This window comes from Rattus norvegicus, chromosome 6, assembly GCF_021556685.1.
Source record: "Rattus norvegicus strain SHRSP/BbbUtx chromosome 6, alternate assembly SHRSP_T2T, whole genome shotgun sequence".
Classification (NCBI taxonomy): domain Eukaryota; kingdom Metazoa; phylum Chordata; class Mammalia; order Rodentia; family Muridae; genus Rattus; species Rattus norvegicus.
The window spans coordinates 39,376,493-39,397,155 of NC_141539.1; the positions used below are offsets into that span (position 1 = coordinate 39,376,493).

Below are 20,663 nucleotides of genomic sequence, written 5' to 3' on the forward strand. Positions count from 1 at the left end.
AATTACTTTCCTCCTCTAGATGTGTGTTTCCCATGCTCAAAAGGGAAGTTAAGGAGTAGAGAAGAATAAGGGGGAATAAATCTGAAAATAAGCACATAAGAGCTCTTTAATGTCACCTTCAGGACTTGGAACAAAATAATGTAGCTATATATTTAGATCTCAACTCATAAAATAATTTTAAGTACTTTTAGAATCCTATTCTCTTCTATACTATGTAATATTGGAAATATTTAATTTCTAGGTTAGCTTATGGAGTATAGAAGAGATCAGACAAGCTGATTTTAGGTATATTTTAGAAAGGTCAATCAAGGACACCACATAAAACCAGATACACTGAAATTCATAGAAAAGAAAGTGGGGAAGAGCCTCAAACACATGGGCACAGGGGAAAATTTCCTGAACAAAACACCAATGGCTTATGCTTTGAGATCAAGAATCGACAAATGGTACCTCATAAAACTGCAAAGCTTCTGTAAGGCAAAGGACACTATCATTAGGACAAAACGGCAACCAACAGATTGGGAAAAGATCTTTACCAATTCTACATCTGATAGAAGGCTAATATCCACTATATACAAAGAACTCAGGAAGTCAGACTCCAGAGAGCCAAATAACCCTGTTAAAAAATGGTGTACAGAGCTAAACAAAGAATTCTCAGCTGAGGAATATCGAATGGCTGAGAAGCACCTAATGAAATGTTCAACATCCTTAGTCAGCAGGGAAATGCAAAATCAAAACAACCCTGAGATTCCACCTCATACCAGTCAGAATGGCTAAGATCAAAAACTCAGGTGACAGCAGATGCTGGTGAGGATGTAGAAAAATAGAAACACTCTTCCATTGTTGGTGGGATTGCAAGCAGGTATAATCACGCCAGAAATCAGTCAGATAATTGGACTACTGAGGACCCAGCTATACCACTCCTGGGTATATACCCAAAAGGTGCTCCAACATATAACAAAGACACATGCTCTACTATGTTCATAGCAGCCTCATTTATAATAGCCAGAAGCTGGAAAGAGCCCAGATGTTCTTACAACTATATTTTATTAGTCTCTATATTATTTAAAATTATTTAAGGAGTGAAGATTATGAGCAAAATGAATAGTTAGTGTTTATTACTCAGTTATAAATTCAAATATTTCAACAATTACATGAAATTTGTGTGTCTGGGGGGCTCTTCATTGACAACAGTAACAGTGGAGATTGAAGGTCCAGGTTGGAATGTGTTCTTCAATTGCTTCTCCACCTTATGTTTTGTTTTGTTGCTATTTTCTTGTTTTTGTTTATAGGTTTGTCATAGTTGGTGGTGTTTTTCTTTGTTTGTTTTGTTTTGTTTTATACTTTTCATGATTTTTAAAAGTCAAATGCCAAGGTCTGGTTCATATGATATCCTTCAACTGTAAAACCTGGTGGTAGGGACTGCTTCAGCTTTTCCATCTGCTCGCCTGTGATAACTAGGGTGCAAAGGTACCTGCTACAGCAAACTTTAAACTTTACATTATCCTTGTTCTTCTTGATCTTGACAGATCTGGCATCCTTTTGCAGGGCTGTGAGTAGAAAGTCCTTGATTTCCTCAGTTTTCTGAGACATAGCGACAGGCGCTCGGCTCTGGCACCTGTATAGTGGGGAGAACCAAAAAGAACAGAAAAGGCTCCATGTTATGTTTTGAGACAGTGTCTCTCAATGAACCTGTTGCATTTCACCTTGACAGATGAACAAGCCCTTAGAAACCACCTGCTTTTTCCATGCTCAGTGCTAAGGTTAAGGTCTTCCTTCCCCATCTGGCTACCTACAGTATTCCTGAGGATTCAAGCTCACATCTTCATGCTTACCCAGCAAGCACTTCACTCATTCAATTCACCTTGACAGCTGCCACAAAATATTTTAAATGTTTTACCTATTATTATCTAAATATTTTCTCGATTCTGTAAGATTATTAAAATTGACCAAAGTCTCTGAGGTTGCAGAAAGGTGTTATGGTAGAGAGGGGTGGCATAGGGAATTCAAAACTAGTGCTCAAATGATATACACAGTACAATATTATTTACGAAACGTGTACTAGTCACACTCGACAATCTAATTTCTAGGAAGATCAGAAACCTGTCTCTCGTTTTTATGATTTCAACAGCTAGGTCCAGTGCAATAGATGCATTTTTTTAATCTTTATTTTTAGTTACATAAGTACACTGTAGCTGTCTTCAGACACACGCCAGAAGAGAGCATGAGATCCTGTTTCAGATGGTTGTGAGCCACCATGTGGCTGCTGGGGAATTGAACTCAGGACCTCTGGAAGAGCAATTGGTGCTCCTAACAACTGAGTCATTTCTCCAGCCCAGAACGCATGCATCTTACCTACATTTGTATGAAGATTAAAATCAGAAAAAAAACATAGAATATGGTTTGATACTATAAATAGAGTCTGGGGATTGTTTTTGATATAGTGCTCTCTCTTTACACAATAGGGAAAAATGTATATTTCAAAGTTTAAGGATTGGGCTAACATAAGGAAAGATAGACACAGATACAAACAATAACATACTCTGTCCAGGCATAAGAAGGAGCTTTGACAATGACAAGGGTCTTTGCCACTGTGAAAGAAATCACAAACACGTGAGCACGCGCATACACACACACACACACACACACACACACACACACACACAGAAACACACACAGAAACACACACACAGAAACACACACACTCACACTCACACACACTCACATACACACTCACACACACACTCACACGCACACACACATACACACACACACACACACGAGAGAGAGAAAGAGACAGAGACAGAAACACTAAAGCAAAGCTCAAAGCCAAATTCCACAACCAGAACCAACTTTCAGCTCTCAAGGAGTCTCTGAATCTATAGGAAAAGCCAAATGCCTGAATCCACAAATGAGTTTGCATTCATTTCAACCAGAAGATAGACAAAGTCAAGTAGAATAGGTGTGATGTGTGACAGAGTAAGACTCTGAAAGACATAGGTATAATGAAGTTGTAAAATGGATATTATTGCGTAATGGACATCTGAGCAATTTACACATCAGTTCCTACAGTTGTAAGAGAGTGGCCGTAAGTAGATATGCTGAAACAGAAAAGGCCATTACTCTCTTCCCAACAACAACAACAAAAGAATCCTAAGTATATATGTGTGGCATCAGTTAGTTACCATGGAATCACACATGATGTCATAAATTTGACATTCTAAATTCAGACCTAGACTGAGCCAGCGAAGTGATAGGAAATGGAGCTGGGGAAATGAAGACCATCATAACAACAAACGAATTCCATCAGTTGAAGAAATGAGTCAAACATCATTGAAAACAAAAAAGAAAGTGAGTGAGTGAGTGACTGAACCACCCTGAAGCCTTAAAGCTGAGGATGTATAAACATTAGTCCATCTTTACTCTCTAGGAATGCTCTTCAGAGGCCAACCCAGTCTGTCAGCCTTTGTTGAGCATATGTTCATAGTTAATATGAAGGAGTAAACACAATGACTCTATGGGAGAGAGGCCTAGACAGTACAATTCAGGGCTCAGAGAGATTTGTACAAAGACAAAGATAAAAGTTCGCCTGTGGTCCTGCACCAAGATTGGGATGAGCTGAGCTTTGAAGGCTATTAATGAGAAGGTGGCTTACAAAAATGTGACATGGGGGTTGAGCATAGGAGGAGGAAGTAGTGGAGGTTCATCCTGATGCCCCTAGTCTGGGTGAAGATAGAGTTGATCCAGGAATAACGCTTAAGTAAGCTTACATTCAACTACAGAGGCAACTCTGGAAATGTGAAGGCTTTAAAAGCCATAAATAATGACCTGAGAGCTAACACAAAGATGGTTCGATTTAATTATTTTGGGCAAGCTAGAAGTGACAGAATATTATGGAGCCTGCAATAGGGCAAGGGAGTTGATGGAGAGAACTCAGTCAGGGCAGTTCAATAATTATGCAGCTAAGTCATTTCTTGAAGTCACATTTTCATTCAACTACCATGGAGATATTGATTCCTAGGCACGCATAGGGAGTAAATGAATGAATATAGAAGTTTCTGAAAGGATTTTGGTCTAACGTATGCATGTATGGCACATTGTGATTACATTCTTAACAGTAACATTAATCACAATACACACCTTAAGCAGCATGAATTCTCGTATTTCCCAATCAAAATGCAAACATCCATATTTGATTAGCTTTCCATGAAATAAATGGTCATTCTATCTGTTCTTAATTTTTACCTATTAGTTTTTTTAGTAGGAAATCCCCTGTCTAGCTAGATGCTGAGAGAAATTTGACATTAAGAATAGATGTTGTGCTGATAAATCTGTACAAAATTAAAGCCCTTGTTTGTAAAAATCAAATTAATACTGGTTAGGGTCAGTTAAATGACTTTCTGTTATATGGAGAAAATGAAAAGTTTCATAGTTAGCAGTCTTGAGAAAAACACAGGGGAAGAAACAGTTATTCTGCATATGCAACTTTATACTTAAATCAAAATGCTGTTGACCCCTGGAAGACTCTCATTACATTCTTCATGCTATCATTTTTAATGATAAATACTGCTCATACCCTGAACCTATGGAATGACTGAGTCATATAACAACATGCTTCTGTAATTTTTATTTATAAAATATGTCCTTTTCTTATACTTCTTAGACTAGAAGAGGAAGCATAGCTAAAGTTTACATATATTTTTGATGTTGGCCAAGAGACAAAGTTGAATTTAGGCTTTATGTACCCCGATTTAATTTCCAAACCCAAGGTTTCTAATGTCTTGGATAATAAACCTTAACAAACATTCTTTGTTTCCATATTAAGAATGAGCCTGGGATGAGGTACTCAAAAGAGAGTCTAGATGCAGAGAAAAGAAAGGATTCTGACAAATCTGGAGCTCGTCTGAGCACTCAGGTGAGCTACCCTGCACAGCACAGATGAAAGAAAGCAGAAAACACAATGGGAATTAAATAAGGGGGAAGCTCCGGAAGAGACATGTCAGCCCTGCACCAAGGGTTAACTAAGATCTTAGCGAAGAGGTTAAGGATACACTCAGGAGAAGCTGGCCCTTGCCCTCCCTCTAATCCACAGCCTACCTGTTCATGCAGAATGAGAAGTGTAGTAATACAGTCTCCTCCACTCGGCCAACAGGAGGAGACTGGTCCATTCAGATCAGGGAGGGAAGGGAAGTCTGGCCATCACATTGACCCATTTTCTGCACAATCTTTCAGATGAGGCGTGTGGGCTACCCGAATCACTCGCTGAGATGTTGCCCCATGCGGTATCACCACTTCTGTAGACGCTGCCTTTGTGCAGCTGAGGGAACTAGCCCCTGTCGCACAATCCGTATTTATATTCACATGTGCCTGTTCTGGGAGCAGGGCCGGCAGATCACCATGATCAGGGTGAGCAGAGATCGCATGACTAATTTGGGAGGGGAGCCCCAGTCATCCTGGGTAGGGGAAGGATATGGGACAGAAAATAGTCCACTTGCCTCTCCAAGGTGTCATCATGAAACAAAGATTGGCAGGTTGTGTATGCATTTATGTGTAGCTGTCACAGAGCCCTGTTGCAAGCTGTGGTTTGGGTACCGGCTGCCCTCGATTTACAGTACGGTAAAATCATAGATATATAATTTTGACCTATAATAGTAGATTTATCTTTAAGGGAGGATGTTGGGGAAAGGAGACGATATGACTGAAGAGTCACAGGTGAAAGACTCTGAGCTACGACAAGGGTTTCATATTGTTGGATGCTCATGCTTATCTTGGTGGATTTCGACTTTGTTACTTCATCCTGAAATTAGGATTGAACCAAGGCAAGAACAGCACAACCAGGACCTAAACCGATTCAAGGGTCATAGAAACAGGGATGGGGGACATCTTTCCATTGGTTGCAGCTGTTTTTTAGCCTGGCATGGTTATCCTGTGGGCACGTACATATAAGGAGTGGATGGTTAAGAATTAAATATTTGGGTCTTTTCTCTTACACAGGGATCCCAAGAAATACCTGTGCCTAATACAGACTCCCGAGGGTACGTTGTGCGAAATCAGTGGTCCCGAACATCACGCAGCCCATCCACTAGGGCTCCATCAGTGGATGAAAACAGAAGCAGGAATACTGTTGTCAAGGTAGAGCTAGTGACAAAAGCAAGGAGAGGACGATCAATGATGACTTATATCTATTGGGACTTATTTTTCAAAGTGTTCAGGCCCCGCTCTGGATAAGGGACCTCTCGCTAGTTGATTTAGCTCTTCCAGAAACACCCAGGCAAGCCTAAACTTACCACTGAGAAAACCAAAGCACAGAGCAATCTGCCCAGGTTTCCATACTACAAAGCAGAAGACTACAGTTTTAAATGCAGCCTTTTTGGTCTAGTTGTATGTTCTCTGTCCTTCATGCAAATAACAAACACAATTGAGTACCCATGGCTCTCAAAAAAGAGGAAAGGGATGAAAACAGTCAAATCAAAAGAGAAAATTTAAATGTCATTTTATGGGCTTTAGGCCCTTAACTAGGCCGGACCACGTAAGCGAATTTATGGAATACTTTTCAGATCCATAGAAGAGTTTCTCCTGTGTAAATATATAAACACATCCCATGTGCGTATATTTTGTTGCGCTTGGTTCAATAATCACACATGGCCATACATGTGAAAAAAACATGAATTGAGTGTTAGATGAAATATATGAATGTTTAATAACGTCTTGCAGAGCTTGGTCAGTAATATAGTCTTTCTCTAGAATTGCCCCTTCTTATTTAGAGAGACAATCAATTCTGCTGTCATCTGACAGCATGCCAAGACTGAAGACCCGTGACTCCCTGGCCTTCCCAGCAATCACATACATAATCACTGGGCAAAGGGAGTCATAGAAGTTCAGAATAAGTAGAGCCTTCTAGTGCCAATGTCTTAACCAGTTTGCTCATGAAGCTCAACCGAGATACTCAGTGAGGCAAGACTTAGGATTTATGCTGCTTAAGGATAAGAGAAATTGATCCTATTTACTCAAAGCCGAACACCAGGTGCTGCAATGAGCATGTGTGATATGCATTAGTGAGGTGCAGGTAGAGGGGTTGGTGGATGAGAAGACAGCAAGCAGTCACTTTTAACAGTAATATCCAACGTCTGGAGACTAGAAATTCTTGGATGCTTTTCAGTCTAGTTAAAGGGGCTAGGATGAACTAGGATTCATTCAAGATCTAGAAATAGGCTAGAGCTAGGAGGTGCAGTGTGGGAAATAGGGATGTGAATCCCCATAGGCCTGAACTTCACCCTCCATTTCTTCAGCAGGCCCCCAACAGCTCTGCTAACTCTCGAACTTCCTCTGCGTCTGCCAGTCAACACGAAACTTCAACCTCGCCTCCACCTCAGGTATCAGAGAAGTCCCCCGTTCAACAGCCCAGCCCACAGACCAGAACTATCACACCGCTTGACTCACAACCTCCCACACCACCGGAAACAGAGCCGGACTCCAGAAGAACATCGAAGATGTATACGGCCACTGATCCCTGGGCTCACAGGGATAACAGAGAGCCTAGAGACTTGCAGCTGAGGGAGTATGCACACAGCTGTGACTCTCGAGAAGGGATACCCAAGACTCGAGAATATCCCCGCACTCCTCCTACTGAGTGGAAGTCCTATGTCCAGCGCCGCCTGCAGTATGGCAGCTCTGTGGACATGGATCCGGATTGTTTACCTGATGGCCAGCATCATCGGCAGAAGCAGCAGATAGAGGAAGATGAGGTGGATGAGGCCTATTGGTCATCTGTGAGCATGCTGTATGAGAAGATCCCCAGCTGTACGCGGCCCAGGCCGGTGAGGGTGCCGAGGCTTCTGGAACCCCTAGACTCCCTTTTTCCTGTCCCTCAACTCCATCCCACTTATTTCGTAGAAAGGTGCTTCCCATCCTTCCCACTTTAGTCCTCTATCCTGTCTCAGCTGCATCCCTACCCCTTACCATGTGTGTTGAGTCTCCTTTCCTTGGTCTTTTCCACAGCCCAAACCCAAGCATGCCATCACCATTGCTGTCTCTTCCCGGGCACTTTTCAATATGGTGGATGACAGAAAAATCTACGAAGAAGAGGGTCTGGAAAAGTACATGGAGTATCAGCTCACTAACGAGAACGTCATTCTGACCCCAGGACCAGCATTTCGGTTTGTCAAGGTACTGTGTGAACTGCCTTTCACTCCCATCAGTGACTCTGGATAAGAAGAAAACGGACCCAGGTGGCCCTTTGGGAGTTTGTCCATTCTCCCCAATAATCCCTATACCATCTTTATAATTCTTGTCCCAGTCCAGCTGACCAAGTCCCAAAGATAGCTGGAATTGTTGAAAAAAGGATTTTTCATCCTGAACCTACCATTATGGCTTTCTTCAATGGAGCCCTAGTCATCTGCCCTTTAAACAAAAGCCTGTTTTCCCCATACAAGAGTTAAACAGGAAGTAATAGGAGTTAATGGTCCTGAGTAGTAGAAAGAAAATGACTTATTAAAATGATGAAATTCACTTGAGCTGGACTGGCCCCAAATATATTAAGAAAATCAAGAATATCCCAACACTTAGTATCACGAACGCATACTAAAATATGTATCACTTGTAACTAATCTCCTGCAAAGTTACTGGATTATTATACAATCAATCATAGAATCATGTGAAAGCAAATGGGTTTGAGGTAAAAGGTACTTGCAGGATATGTAGAACGATGGGGAGAAACCACTGGCCTATGAAAAACATTTAAAAGCTTTCTAAAAATAGATTAAAGGGCTGGGAAGAAAAATGTGTTATTTAAAGCTGGCATTGTTCTTGAAGAGGACCTGACTTGGTTCCCAATACCCACATATGGCAGTTCACAATGATCTCTAGCTTCTAGACCAGTGGTTCTCAACCTTTGGGTCACAACTCCTTTGGCAACACTCTCTCTCTTCAAAATATTTACCTTACAAATAATAAGAGTAGCAAACTTTCAGTAATGAAGTATCAAAGGAAATAATTTTATGGTTGGGGGGGGGGTCACCATAACATGAGGAACTGTGTTAAAGAGTCTCGGCATTAGGAATATTGAAAGTCACTTCTCTAGACTATGTGAGCACCTTCATTCTTGCAATATGCACAGAGAGAGAGAGAGAGAGAGAGAGAGAGAGAGAGAGAATTTAAAAATAAATTAAATGCTAAAATTAAAATAAAAATAAATAAGTCATAGCCTATGATCTTCCATGGAACATATAAAAAATTGAGATTATCAATTTGCCTCAATCTGCTTTCTGCATGAGTGACACATAAATTCCCAAATCATTCCAAATTTCTCACAATAAAAACAAATTTACAAAGTTAAGCAAATAGACAAATAAGAAGGCATATCATTAAATGCATACGCTGATCTTTTTCTCTACCTTCTAATGAGATAATTTTTTATTGGTTATTTTATTTATATTACAATTCAAATATTGTCCTCCTTCCCGGTTTCTCCTCTGCAAACCTCCTGCCCCATTTCCCCTCAAGATAATTCTATTAAACAGAATGTTGTAATAGCATCCTGTAGACATTTCCATTTGTGCCAGGGGCATTAATTGAGGCTTATGTGTGGGAGTCAGAAAACATAGGAGAGGTGACATCACCATGTTTTAAAGGTGCACTGATTTCTCAGCCGGGACTCTGGGAAGTTTGATTCTGACCCTGATGAGGTGTTTTTCCTCTTGCTGCCTAACACCCACTACCTTGCCAGCCCTTTTTTTATACATCCGTGTTTGCAACCTGTAGGCACTGCAGCATGTCAACTCTAGACTCCGTGATCTGTATCCTGACGAACAAGACCTATTCGATATAGTACTGATGACTAATAACCATGCCCAAGTGGGAGTACGGCTTATAAACAGCGTCAATCACTATGGTAAGTAAAATAAATACCATGTGGAAGACCAGCTCTCAGCCCTGCAGAAAAGAAGCCATGCTATTTTGCTAACTGTGGCTTAAACCATCGCAATGCCTTTGATACCAGCACCCCCTTCTGCGTGGGGAATGTTTATTTGCCTATGTCAGAACAAGAAAGCCCATGTTCATTTTTAACTTCAGCACAGAGTGGGGCTCAAAGCTCTGGACTTAACTTGTCAAGTGTGAATTTCAAAGTCTTAATCCCAGGTTCTCAATATATTTCTCTGCTTTATGTTTTTCACTTCTGAACTTGACTTCAAGGAGCCGTCAGCCCCGAGGCTTTTTCTATGGGATCAATCTTTTTCCTCAGCACAGATCCATGTTACAGGTTTAAAGGTTTTCACCTCCCCTTCCAGCTCACTCCTCTCTCTCTCTCTCTCTCTCTCTCTCTCTCTCTCTCTCTCTCTCTCTCTCTCTCTCACACACACACACACACACACACACACACACACACACACAAATCTATATTGTTATCAGAAAAGAAGTCTTTCTTACTTCACATAGAAGATTGGATAGGTGCTAGTCTTCATAGCCCTGCCATCAACGTGCCTTTCTTGTAGTTTCCTTTTATTTTTCTGCTGCAGAATGGCCTAACAATCTCACTGGGATGTTATTGTCTTTGTTTCACAGTAATGTACCTAGTTGTGAGTAAGTCATATCAAAATCAGGTTTAAATTATGCACACAGAAAATCTAGGTTTAAATTAGGAATATTTACAAATAACCAAGGTGTATTATAAGTTATTGAGTTTTATTTTACTTCACATGATCCTATTTATCAAATCTGAAATGCATTTTTAATAATGCAACCTTCATAATGCTATGAACTGAAAAAAGAAAATGTTTGTCGAAGGCTCTGAGGGGCATACAATACTCAGGAAATGAAGCTTATTAGGCTCTTCCTATACATGGCACAGGCCAGCTCTAGATCATCTTGCCTCAGTTTCCCAGTATCAGACTGTGGGTGTACACCATCATAATCTTACTGATTTAGTAAGTGATACTGGTGTGTCTATCCTGAAACACACTGAAGTTTCTGGGCTCTGGAATCACAGTTACTTACATATGAATTCTGTTGGTTAAACAATTGGAACACCTTTCCATCTGGCCTTTCCATGAAACTACAACCTTTTACCTTGGAAGAGTTGGTTATTTCCCTCCTTGGGGTACAGAAGACAATCTTTGCCTATGGTCTTCTGCTGTGGCCTTTGTTACTGTAATCACACCTGGGTCCACAGTAAATGGGAATCACTTTGAGAAAACAGCCAATGTTTTCATTCAGTTTGGAAATCCTAGTGCCAATTCATAGTTTCTAGAACATTATATTGATGTTATCTACTGGTTTATAAAATCCACTTTTGAGTCACTTAAAGCCAACATTGAATCAAGTGAAAATTGTATATTTTGTTGATATCAAAGCATTCTACCCACATTTGTGACCTATGTCCTTAATTCTTCGAAAAACAGCTGACCAGAATCCACACTTTGCTTTATCTAGCATAGTTTATCCAGTTTAACATAAATTTAAACACAAATTTTAATAAACATAAATTTTATCATATGCATAAGCCTAACATTGATGAATATATTTTGTTTCAAATATATTTGAATTTGAGCTTAGATTTTCAAACTTAAATCCTTACTAAAATGTTGTAGACTTCTCAAAATAATACTGTCAGAAAAGGAATTCTTTGTTAAAATATATAACTCTAAAAACTGTTAATAGATACCATCAAATTAATTATTTTGTGTAAGGATTGAACCTTAGACCTCAGGAGTGCTGGTCAATGGTCAGCCACTGAACTATATCTCTCAGCTTATTAAATCTCTTTGAATACAACTTATACCAATTCATTCTTTTATTCATTGTGCATGTGGGTGATGGATGTACAAGATCTTTTGAACAGTCAGTATTTCCTCTTTTAGTTGTTGAGAGGTATTTAAAATTATATTAGGTGAAGCCTGATGGTATAGGCTTATCATGCTAACTTTTCAGAAGACTACAGCAAGATGCAGGAGGGTTTCTGCGGATTCGAGATCTACCTAGGCTACACAGCAGCACTGCAAATTGAAAACCAGTATGGTCAACTTAGATATACCATAATTAATAACTTTTACAAATTAGATAGATGTTCATTTGTAGAGGTATCAGTTAATTTTCCACTTGCTAATAGCTGTAATCAAAGAGTCAAGAAGGAGTGAAAGTTTTAGATTATGTTTAGAACATAATTTAAATCCTGGCGTGACTTATTACTAAGTATTGCATTCAAGAAATGTAGAAATAGTATTTAAAATAGGGCAATACCTAAAAACACTCCTTTCAATATGCAAGGTGGAGGTTGTCCTTTAAGGGAAAGAGAGAATTACCTTAGTGCAGATATAGTTAAACATGTGGGCTGAAGACTGCCCTATGCCTTTGAACTAGTAGGTTGGGCAAGTCTTTTAAGCATCCTTTTCTATAAGCAGAATGAGACACGTCATGCTGTTCTGAGTAAATTGACATGGTCTCTGTTAATATGCTCCATAAACTATAGTGTGTCAAACACTGAGCATGAAGTATCTCAGAGGTTTTAGAATATTGGAGTTATGAAAGTCATTTTTAATTTTTCAAAAATTTATAACACTCAGACTTACAAATGAACTCACAAGCATTCACTGGCACATCTTATTCCTACAGTTTAAATATCATTTGGATCAATGTTGTACCTTTTGTCATGACACAGTCTTTCTCACCTGATAATAGGTCTACTGATCGACCGCTTCTGTTTGACGGGTGGGAAAAGCCCCATTGGCTACTTGAAGGCATATCTTACCAACTTGTATCTCTCTGCGGATTCTGAAAAAGTACAAGAGGCAATAAAAGAAGGTAGTGACCTGGGTTTATTCTCCTAGCTCATAAGGTTTGAACTGATGGTCAGTTACCTTGGGTTTCATACAGCTTTAGCTGGCTTACCTTATATTGGCTCTTTGGCTGAGGCTTCTACACGTGGCACCCCTTACTTACATTCCATAAGGATTGGCCCTTACTGAAAGGGAATATCTTCTGTGGTTACTACACAACTTATTTTCACCTCCCATTCATATAAACAGAGTCTGTGCATATCCTGAGATTTGTAGCTGTGGACAGAGGCAGAATTATGTGATGTGGCAATAGCTACAGAAGAAACATCACTGTGGGTGGGGAAAGGTTTTACTGGGGGAAACTAAAACCCATAGGCTTAAGAAGAGTACTAATCTATCCCTATGATGTCAGGCATTGCCTCTGCAACCATGTTTGCTGGAGCCAAAGACATGGCTTATTGCGACACCCAGCTCCGCGTGGCCTTTGATGGGGATGCTGTACTCTTCTCGGATGAGTCTGAGCATATTGCCAAGGATCACGGACTGGACAAATTCTTCCAGCATGAAACATTATTTGAAAATAAGCCTCTTGCTCAGGTAAGATCACCAACCTCCATTTTCACCTGCTTTTCTTCCAACATGTGAATATAGATATTTGTTCCTTGTGATGACTTTCATCTAATTTTAGGTGGCCTCCTCCACTCTCTTTGCACATTGTGCTCCTTCATTTGTGAATTCCTCCTTCTTTTGGGACATGTACTGCTGACAATTCTGGTTGTGAAATTTACCATTCTTTTGTATATCCTCTTGGAAACACTTCTGTGATCTTCTGTGACTGAGTTAACATTCTTCAATAACATTCTTCAAGTTATTAGTGACACACGGGGCAGTGTGCCAATAAGCCATTTCAAAATCATAAGCCCTCAGAACCATAAGGTCAGGCCCAATATACTCACTGCCCTGTAAACATTTACTTGGTCTGTCTGACTGTGACTTCAAGTACAAGGAAGACACTTTAATTGAGAAGAGCTTCAAGACTGAGATTCTGGGTCCAAATAAATAATTAGCCTTCAATATCCCTTACAAACCCAAGACCAGTATTGGGGGATTTTGTGTATTGGTATGTATTTTTCTTTTTCTTTTTCTAAAATCCATTTCCTGAAGTATCAAAAATTAAGATCTAAATCTAAGAGGGGCATCTGAACAGAAGAAAACTGGTAACATGAAAATGGTATCCAAACTGAATCTTAACTGACAGATGACCCAGTTTTTACTCTGAATCTGCACCATATAACGTTCAGTAGCAACCATGATTATGGTCCTGCTGGCCTTGCTCCCTTCAAAGAGGTTCAGTCTTCCAGTCTTAAGTAACGTATCTACAGGATCTTTGCTGATATCCTTTGTCAAGTTAAGGTGCTACCAACCACCATGAATTTTTGAGGATTTGTGCAATGGATGCTAGGTTTTGATTGATGCCTTTGTACCATTCACTGAGAAAATCAATCGGTTTGGGAGGACATTCCCGTGTAAATTCATAGGAGGATCTTACCGTGTTGAGGCAGTTCTGCACTGCATGTACACTGGAGAAGGTCATAGAGGGTCACCCTTTTTAGAAATGCCCGGATTAAATCTGAGAAATTGCCTGCCTTCACACATATATAAGGCGAGTAGTCTATGGTTTACTTGATATATCATACTTGAGTAGTAGAGCAATAATAATTAATGATTTCATAAAATGCATGAAAAGTATGTAAATGTTTGATAAGCCCTTCTAGACAAGCTACCAAACCTAGATACCGTTTAAAAAAAACTTTTAACATGTTTATTATTTTAGTATATAATATATATATATATATATTTTAAGTGTGTGTGTGTATGTGTGTGTGTGTGTGTGTGTGTGTGTGTGTGTGTGTGTGTGGTATGTGTGATAAAGATGGAGCACATGTGCCATGGCATGCATATGGAGGATAGGGGACAACTTTGTGGACTCAATGTTGACATTCCTTCTAGAGTCTACAGTTACCTGGCTGTTGCCAGATATGCCTGACTTACTATCAAAGGGGTTGTTCACCCCCTCCTCACTCTCCTACTCTCTTATACCCTGCCTCTTCTCTCTCTGACCCTTTTCTCCCTTTCTCCCCTTTCCCCCTCCACCTCTCTCCACATGTTTCTAGCAGTCCTCCTCCCCCGTCTCTCTCCTCCCTTCCAAACTCCCCTTCCCAAAACCTAAATAAACTCTATTACATATTATACGTGTTGTATGGCTGGCACCTCAGGGGCAAGGGATGCCTCAGCGTGGGCCCGCCCAGGCGCCCCCTTCCACCTCACCAGACGTGGCTCCCTCAAACATATCCTTGGCCCTTTCTTTTTATATAAAACACAACATGTGGGTTCCAGGAATCTAATTCTGGTTTTCAGACTTATACAAGAAATGCTTTTTCTCCTAACCATCTTGCCAGACTTGAATGACTTTTCTCCCAGGAAGCCATTTAATATATCGTTTATCATTTCTATAACCATAAACTTGTAAATGTTTTACTGTGCTTTTTAATGTTTGTAGAATAGGTAGTGATGCATCTCCAATTTCATGTCCACTATTAGTAATTATCATCATTTTGCTTGTTTTTTTTTCCATTTTTTTGGCACTATGCATAGGTATTTACCAATTTTACTTATGTTTTCCAAAAAGTATCTTTCCTAACATTCTTAGGTCACTGATTTTGTATAATTTGGTCTTTTTCCCCCTAAATTAATCTCCCAGACATTTAAAAGTGATGTCATTCTATTTCAATTCAAACTATATTCGAATTTCTTTATGACTTCCCTTTATTGGGTGAATTGTTTATAGTTAAGGTAAATTAACTGCCAAACATTTGATGAGGTGTTTTTTTTCTTCTACATAGCTCTGTTATTCTTCACATGTCTTACTCCATTGTTACCAGAAAACCTATTTTGTATTTTTCAATTGTTTGTTGTGGTGTATTTTGTTCTGAGAAGGTTATAACATGCTCAGAGTGTCCTGTGTATTGTGAAATAATATACTGCTGATGTTCTATTCTATGAATGTCAATTAGATTAATCACATTAATTAAAGTCATGCTGCTAGCATGAAAGTGTGTGTGTGTGTGTGTGTGTGTGTGTGTGTAGAACTAAAAATTGAATGTCAACCACCTTTCCCCATCACTCTTCTTATTTTTTGAGACAGTCTCTGAACCTTAACTGGACAGCAAACTCTGCGCATCCTCCCATCTCTGCCTCCCTAGTGCTAGGATTAAAGTCCTACACTACCACACCTGGCTTTTTTATTTTTCTTTCTTTCTTTCTCTCTTCCTTTTCTTAAATGTATACAGTGTTCTGGCTGCATGTATGTCTGCAGGCCACATGAGGGCACCAGATCACATTATAGATGGTTGTGAACCACCATGTGGTTGCTGGGAATTGAACTCAGGGCCTTTGGAAAAGCAGCCAGTGCTCTTAACCTCTGAGCCATCTCTCTAGCCCTCACACCTGGATTTTGATGTAGTTGCTAGAGATACAAACTCAGGTGCTTGTTCTGGAAAGCACTTTACTACCCACACCACCACTCTAGTTCAGTTTTAAGATGGTGAATTCTTTTTGTTTGTTTGCTGTCTGCACAACAAGAAGGTAGTGTGGAAGTATGGAAACATTACTGTGGATTTTTTTTTTGATAGATTGGGACAGGACCTAACTATGTAACTGTCTTACTTGGTTTTTCTATTACTGTGATGAAACACCATAACCAAAAAGGAAGTTAGGGAAGAATGGGTTTATTCAGTTTATACTTCAACAACACTGTTTATCACTGAAGGAAGTCAGGAAAGGAAGTCAAACAGGGCGGGATCTTGGAGGCAGGAGCTGATCCGGAGACCATGGAGGGGTCTTGCTTATTCAGCCTGCTTTCCTATAGAACCAGGAACATCAGCTTGGAATTTCACCCTCCACAACAGGCTAGGCCCTGCCCTTTCCATGACTAATTAAGGAAATGCAAAATGGATCTTATAAAGGCACTTTCTCAAGTGAGGTTTCCTCCTTTCAGATAATTCTAGCCTTTGTCAAGCTGACATAAGACTAGCCAGGATCACTGACCCCCTTGTCAGCTTGACACACAAGCACAAACATCATTATGAAGCCATTGCCCTTTTTTCCTTGTCTCTAAGATATCACATTAAAATTATAAATAACTTTAAAAGTCTCACAGACTTTATAAATTCAAACACATTAAAATTCCAATGCCTTTGAAATAGCCAATCTCCTTTTAAATCCCAAATCTTAAAATTCAAAGTTTCTCAGCTTTGGGCTCGAGTAAAATAAAAAAGAAATCATTTCTTTCTTCAAGAGGGAAGACCCAGGACACAGTCACAATCTGAACATGCAAAATCAAACTCCAACAGTTGCCTAAATGGCGATAGCAGAATGCCCAATGTCTAGGATCCACTTGAGCTTTTCTGGGCTCCTCCAAAGGGCTTGGGTCACTTCTCCAGCTCTGTCCTCTGCAACACAAACAGCTTGAGTTCTAGGCTACAGGTGGTTCCACTGCTGCTGCTGTTCTTTTTGGTCAGTCCATGGTACTGGTTTCTCCAAAGCATTGGGGTCTTCTACTGCAACTAGACTAAGCTTTCAGCAAAAGGTTTTATTTATGGTGCCAAGCCTCATCTTCTTTACAATGAACCTTTCAGTCTTAGGCCTTTACAACTGAGGCTGAACCTTCACCAATGACCTGTCCTGGCTTTCCTTGTGCCAAACCTTAACTACTCTCCATGACCCCTTCATACCTTCAAAACCAGTACCACCTGGATGACTCTTAGACTACAAAGTTCTGCTGCCAGCTTGAGGTGCAATCCTTGCCATCTCTGTAGCACAGCTGGTGTATGATGACTCTTGGGAAAACTTTCCAGAAGAAATGCCTCAATAATGCCAGTCTCTTCTTAATCACTGCTAAATTCTCAGTTCCAGACAACCATCATTGTGTGTCCCAGCAAAACAAACATTTCACTCTAGTAGCTCTGGTATCTTGTTAACAATCACAGCTGATCCTTCAGCCTTAGCTAATCAGAACCACAGGATCTTAAATCAAAATAGCAAATGATTCTGATAGTCTTTAAACTTCCCTCTGAAACTCCACAGTCAAGGCCTCCATCCTCTACACTGCTCCGTTTGTAAGCTATTTTTAAAATCTATTTTACAACTAAATCACAGCCTCCCTCCCTCCTCTCCTCTTAGTCTTGCCCTTATACCCTTACAACTTCCCCATTGCCTACCCTTCTCTTCAAAGAATGGGTAACCCCACTTGGGTACCACCCCACTCTGGGACAACTACTTCCAGCAGGACTAGGTACATCCTCCCCCCATGAGGCTTAACCAGGCAGTTCAGGAATCCAATGTCAGGCAACAGAGATTGAGACAGCCCCTCTTCTAATTTTAAGGATACCACATAAAGACCAAATTGTACATTTGCTACAAATGAGGAGGGCCTAGACCCAACCCCTGCATACTCCCTGATTGATGGCCCAGTCTTTGTGAGCCCCCAGGGGCCCAGGATAGTTGGTTGACTCTGAAGGTCTTAGGTTTTGTTGGCCACCCTCTGGCTTGCTCAATTCTATCCCCAACTCTCCCGCAAGGCTATTCAAGCTCTGCCTGGTGTTTGGTCTCTGCACCTGCCTCCATGTGCTGCTAGATGAAGCCTCTCAGGAATCGGTTATGCTCAGTTCTTGTCAGCAAGCATAAGAGAGTATCATTAATAGTGACAGGGGTTGGCTCTGTCACATGGGATAGGACTCAAGTTGGTGCAGTCATTGGTTGACTGTTCCCTCAGTATCTGCTCTCTTTATTCCTGCTCATCTTGTAGGTAAGGCAAATTTGGGGTTGAAGGCTTTGTGAGTGGTTTGAACTCGAGAATATCACCATGAGTCAGGTAACCAGGAGTCACAAAGACACAGGTGGTATGTACTCACTTGTAAGTGGACATTAACCTTGCTACAGTCTACAGACCCAAAGCAACTGGATAATAAGGAGGTCCCAAAAGAGGATGCATGAATCTCACTCACAAGGGGAAACTAAACGGTTATCAGAGGTGGATGGAAAGAAGGAGCTGGGTAGGAGAGGGCGTAAGGAAGGGAAAGGCAATGGTGATCAGATATGGGGAAGGGGATGGGATATGGATGGGAGTGAGAATTGACACAGGTTAGGGGCATCTCTGGGACTAACTAGAAGCCTGGGACAGGGGAGGACACTGGGATGGATGAGGATAAGGGAAATCTATGGGGGTGACTCAGTTTTTCACACGATGGGATTATAAGTGAGTTTTACCACACCTGGCAGTTTTGATCAGTTTTGCATATTTAAAATTCCACGTATTTAAGAAAATTATATATATATTCTAAATCATATTTGTCAACAATGCCTGTTTATCATACAATGCCTGTCTGATATTCATCTATCCCTGATTTTTAGAATAATGCTGTATGTGTTACATATTTTTCTGTACTTTTACCTTCAACCAGCCATGTCCTCCTATGTATCTTGATTATATATTTAACCATGTATATGCCCCCATGCACACACACTGTAGATAAGCATGGTTTTAAATGGGCCAATGAGGTGGCTTAGAGGATAAGGGTGCTTGCTTGCCACCAAGCCCGATGAACTGAGTTCATATTCAGAGAAAATATAAATCATGAAATCTATGTCCAGGCAAAACCTCACTCAGGTAGAGGGGACCGTAAGCAGTACATTGATAACACACTACATTTTCAACAGTATTTCCAAAAGCATTTCCTTGAGAAGACCAGTAATATGGAATACGTGTTGGCCAGCATGTCAATGGCTACATTCCCAAAAAGGTGTAAAAGAGTATAAAATAGTTACTCATGGGTGTCAACAGAAAGCAATGTTAGAGCAACATTTAAAGAAGCAAATATTATGTCTTAATGTAGAAACTGTAAAGCTATAAAGATATATAGCTTTAGCACAGAGCTAGACTCCGGCCAAACATACAACTAGCAAAAGAGACAGTACCTTTAAAGGTAAAATCTGCAGCTAATTAACAATGGGGTAAAATGGTGGGTTTGGTGATCAACTGAAGCACATCTCCCAGTTACCAGGGATAGTTCATGCCTACAGCTGTGGCTCACTATTTATAGAACGTTCTTTCACGCTTAAATATCTTTGTCTGGATGATAAATGATGTGGTTATCCTAGATTTATTCCAGGCATGTAAGGGATGGTTGTGTATCAGGAAATGTCTTCACATAAATGCACAGGGTTTGGCATTATACTGGAATCGCTATATGTCAGTCAGCAACATGTGGATTTTCAGGTCATGTAAGACCCTGGGTTTTTTGTTGTTGTTTTGTTTTGTTTGGTTGGTTTTTTTTTTTTTCAGTAATCATTTCTCTTTTGCTCACCCAAGCACATCTGAGACTTATGTTCTCTTTTCCAGGGTCCTCTTAAAGGCTTTCTGGAAGATTTAGGGAAACTGCAGAAGAAATTCTATGCCAAGGACGAACGATTGCTCTGTCCCATCAGGACCTACCTTGTTACAGCTCGGAGTGCGGCGAGTTCAGGTGCCCGTGTCCTGAAGACCCTCCGCCGCTGGGGTCTAGAGATAGATGAAGCTCTTTTCCTGGCTGGAGCCCCTAAAGGTCCCATCTTAGTGAAGATTCGGCCTCACATCTTCTTTGACGACCAAATGTTCCACATCGAAGCAGCACAAAAATTTGGTACCATCACGGCTCACGTGCCTTATGGCATTGCTCAAAAACGCAACTAGGAATGGGAGGAAAAATAAACAGTCTGGTATTACAAATGGCTCGCGTTTTGGATGTCTAAATTAACTAGGTATTTCTGATAATTTGACCACAAAACTTTTGGTGT

The 20,663-nt window shown here is 40.4% G+C and overlaps 1 protein-coding gene across 14 annotated transcripts; it reads left to right on the forward strand.

Annotated features, from left to right (window-relative positions):
* Positions 1–3,203: 3,203 nt before the first annotated feature.
* Positions 3,204–20,595, forward strand: Nt5c1b (5'-nucleotidase, cytosolic IB). Of its 14 annotated transcripts, none has more exons than XM_087552579.1 (10): positions 3,204–3,351; positions 4,826–4,915; positions 5,233–5,406; positions 5,995–6,132; positions 7,290–7,817; positions 7,999–8,166; positions 9,760–9,889; positions 12,673–12,795; positions 13,183–13,367; positions 20,230–20,595. In XM_087552579.1, exons 1-10 carry the CDS (start codon positions 3,319–3,321, stop codon positions 20,557–20,559), a joined length of 1,899 nt encoding a protein of 632 aa, XP_087408705.1. In that variant the 5' UTR covers positions 3,204–3,318; the 3' UTR covers positions 20,560–20,595. The 14 variants fall into 14 exon arrangements, with proteins under 14 accessions (XP_087408705.1, XP_087408709.1, XP_087408707.1 ...); XM_087552581.1 differs by having other exon boundaries at positions 3,209–3,359; XM_087552580.1 differs by having other exon boundaries at positions 3,224–3,351; positions 7,293–7,817.
* Positions 20,596–20,663: the final 68 nt, after the last annotated feature.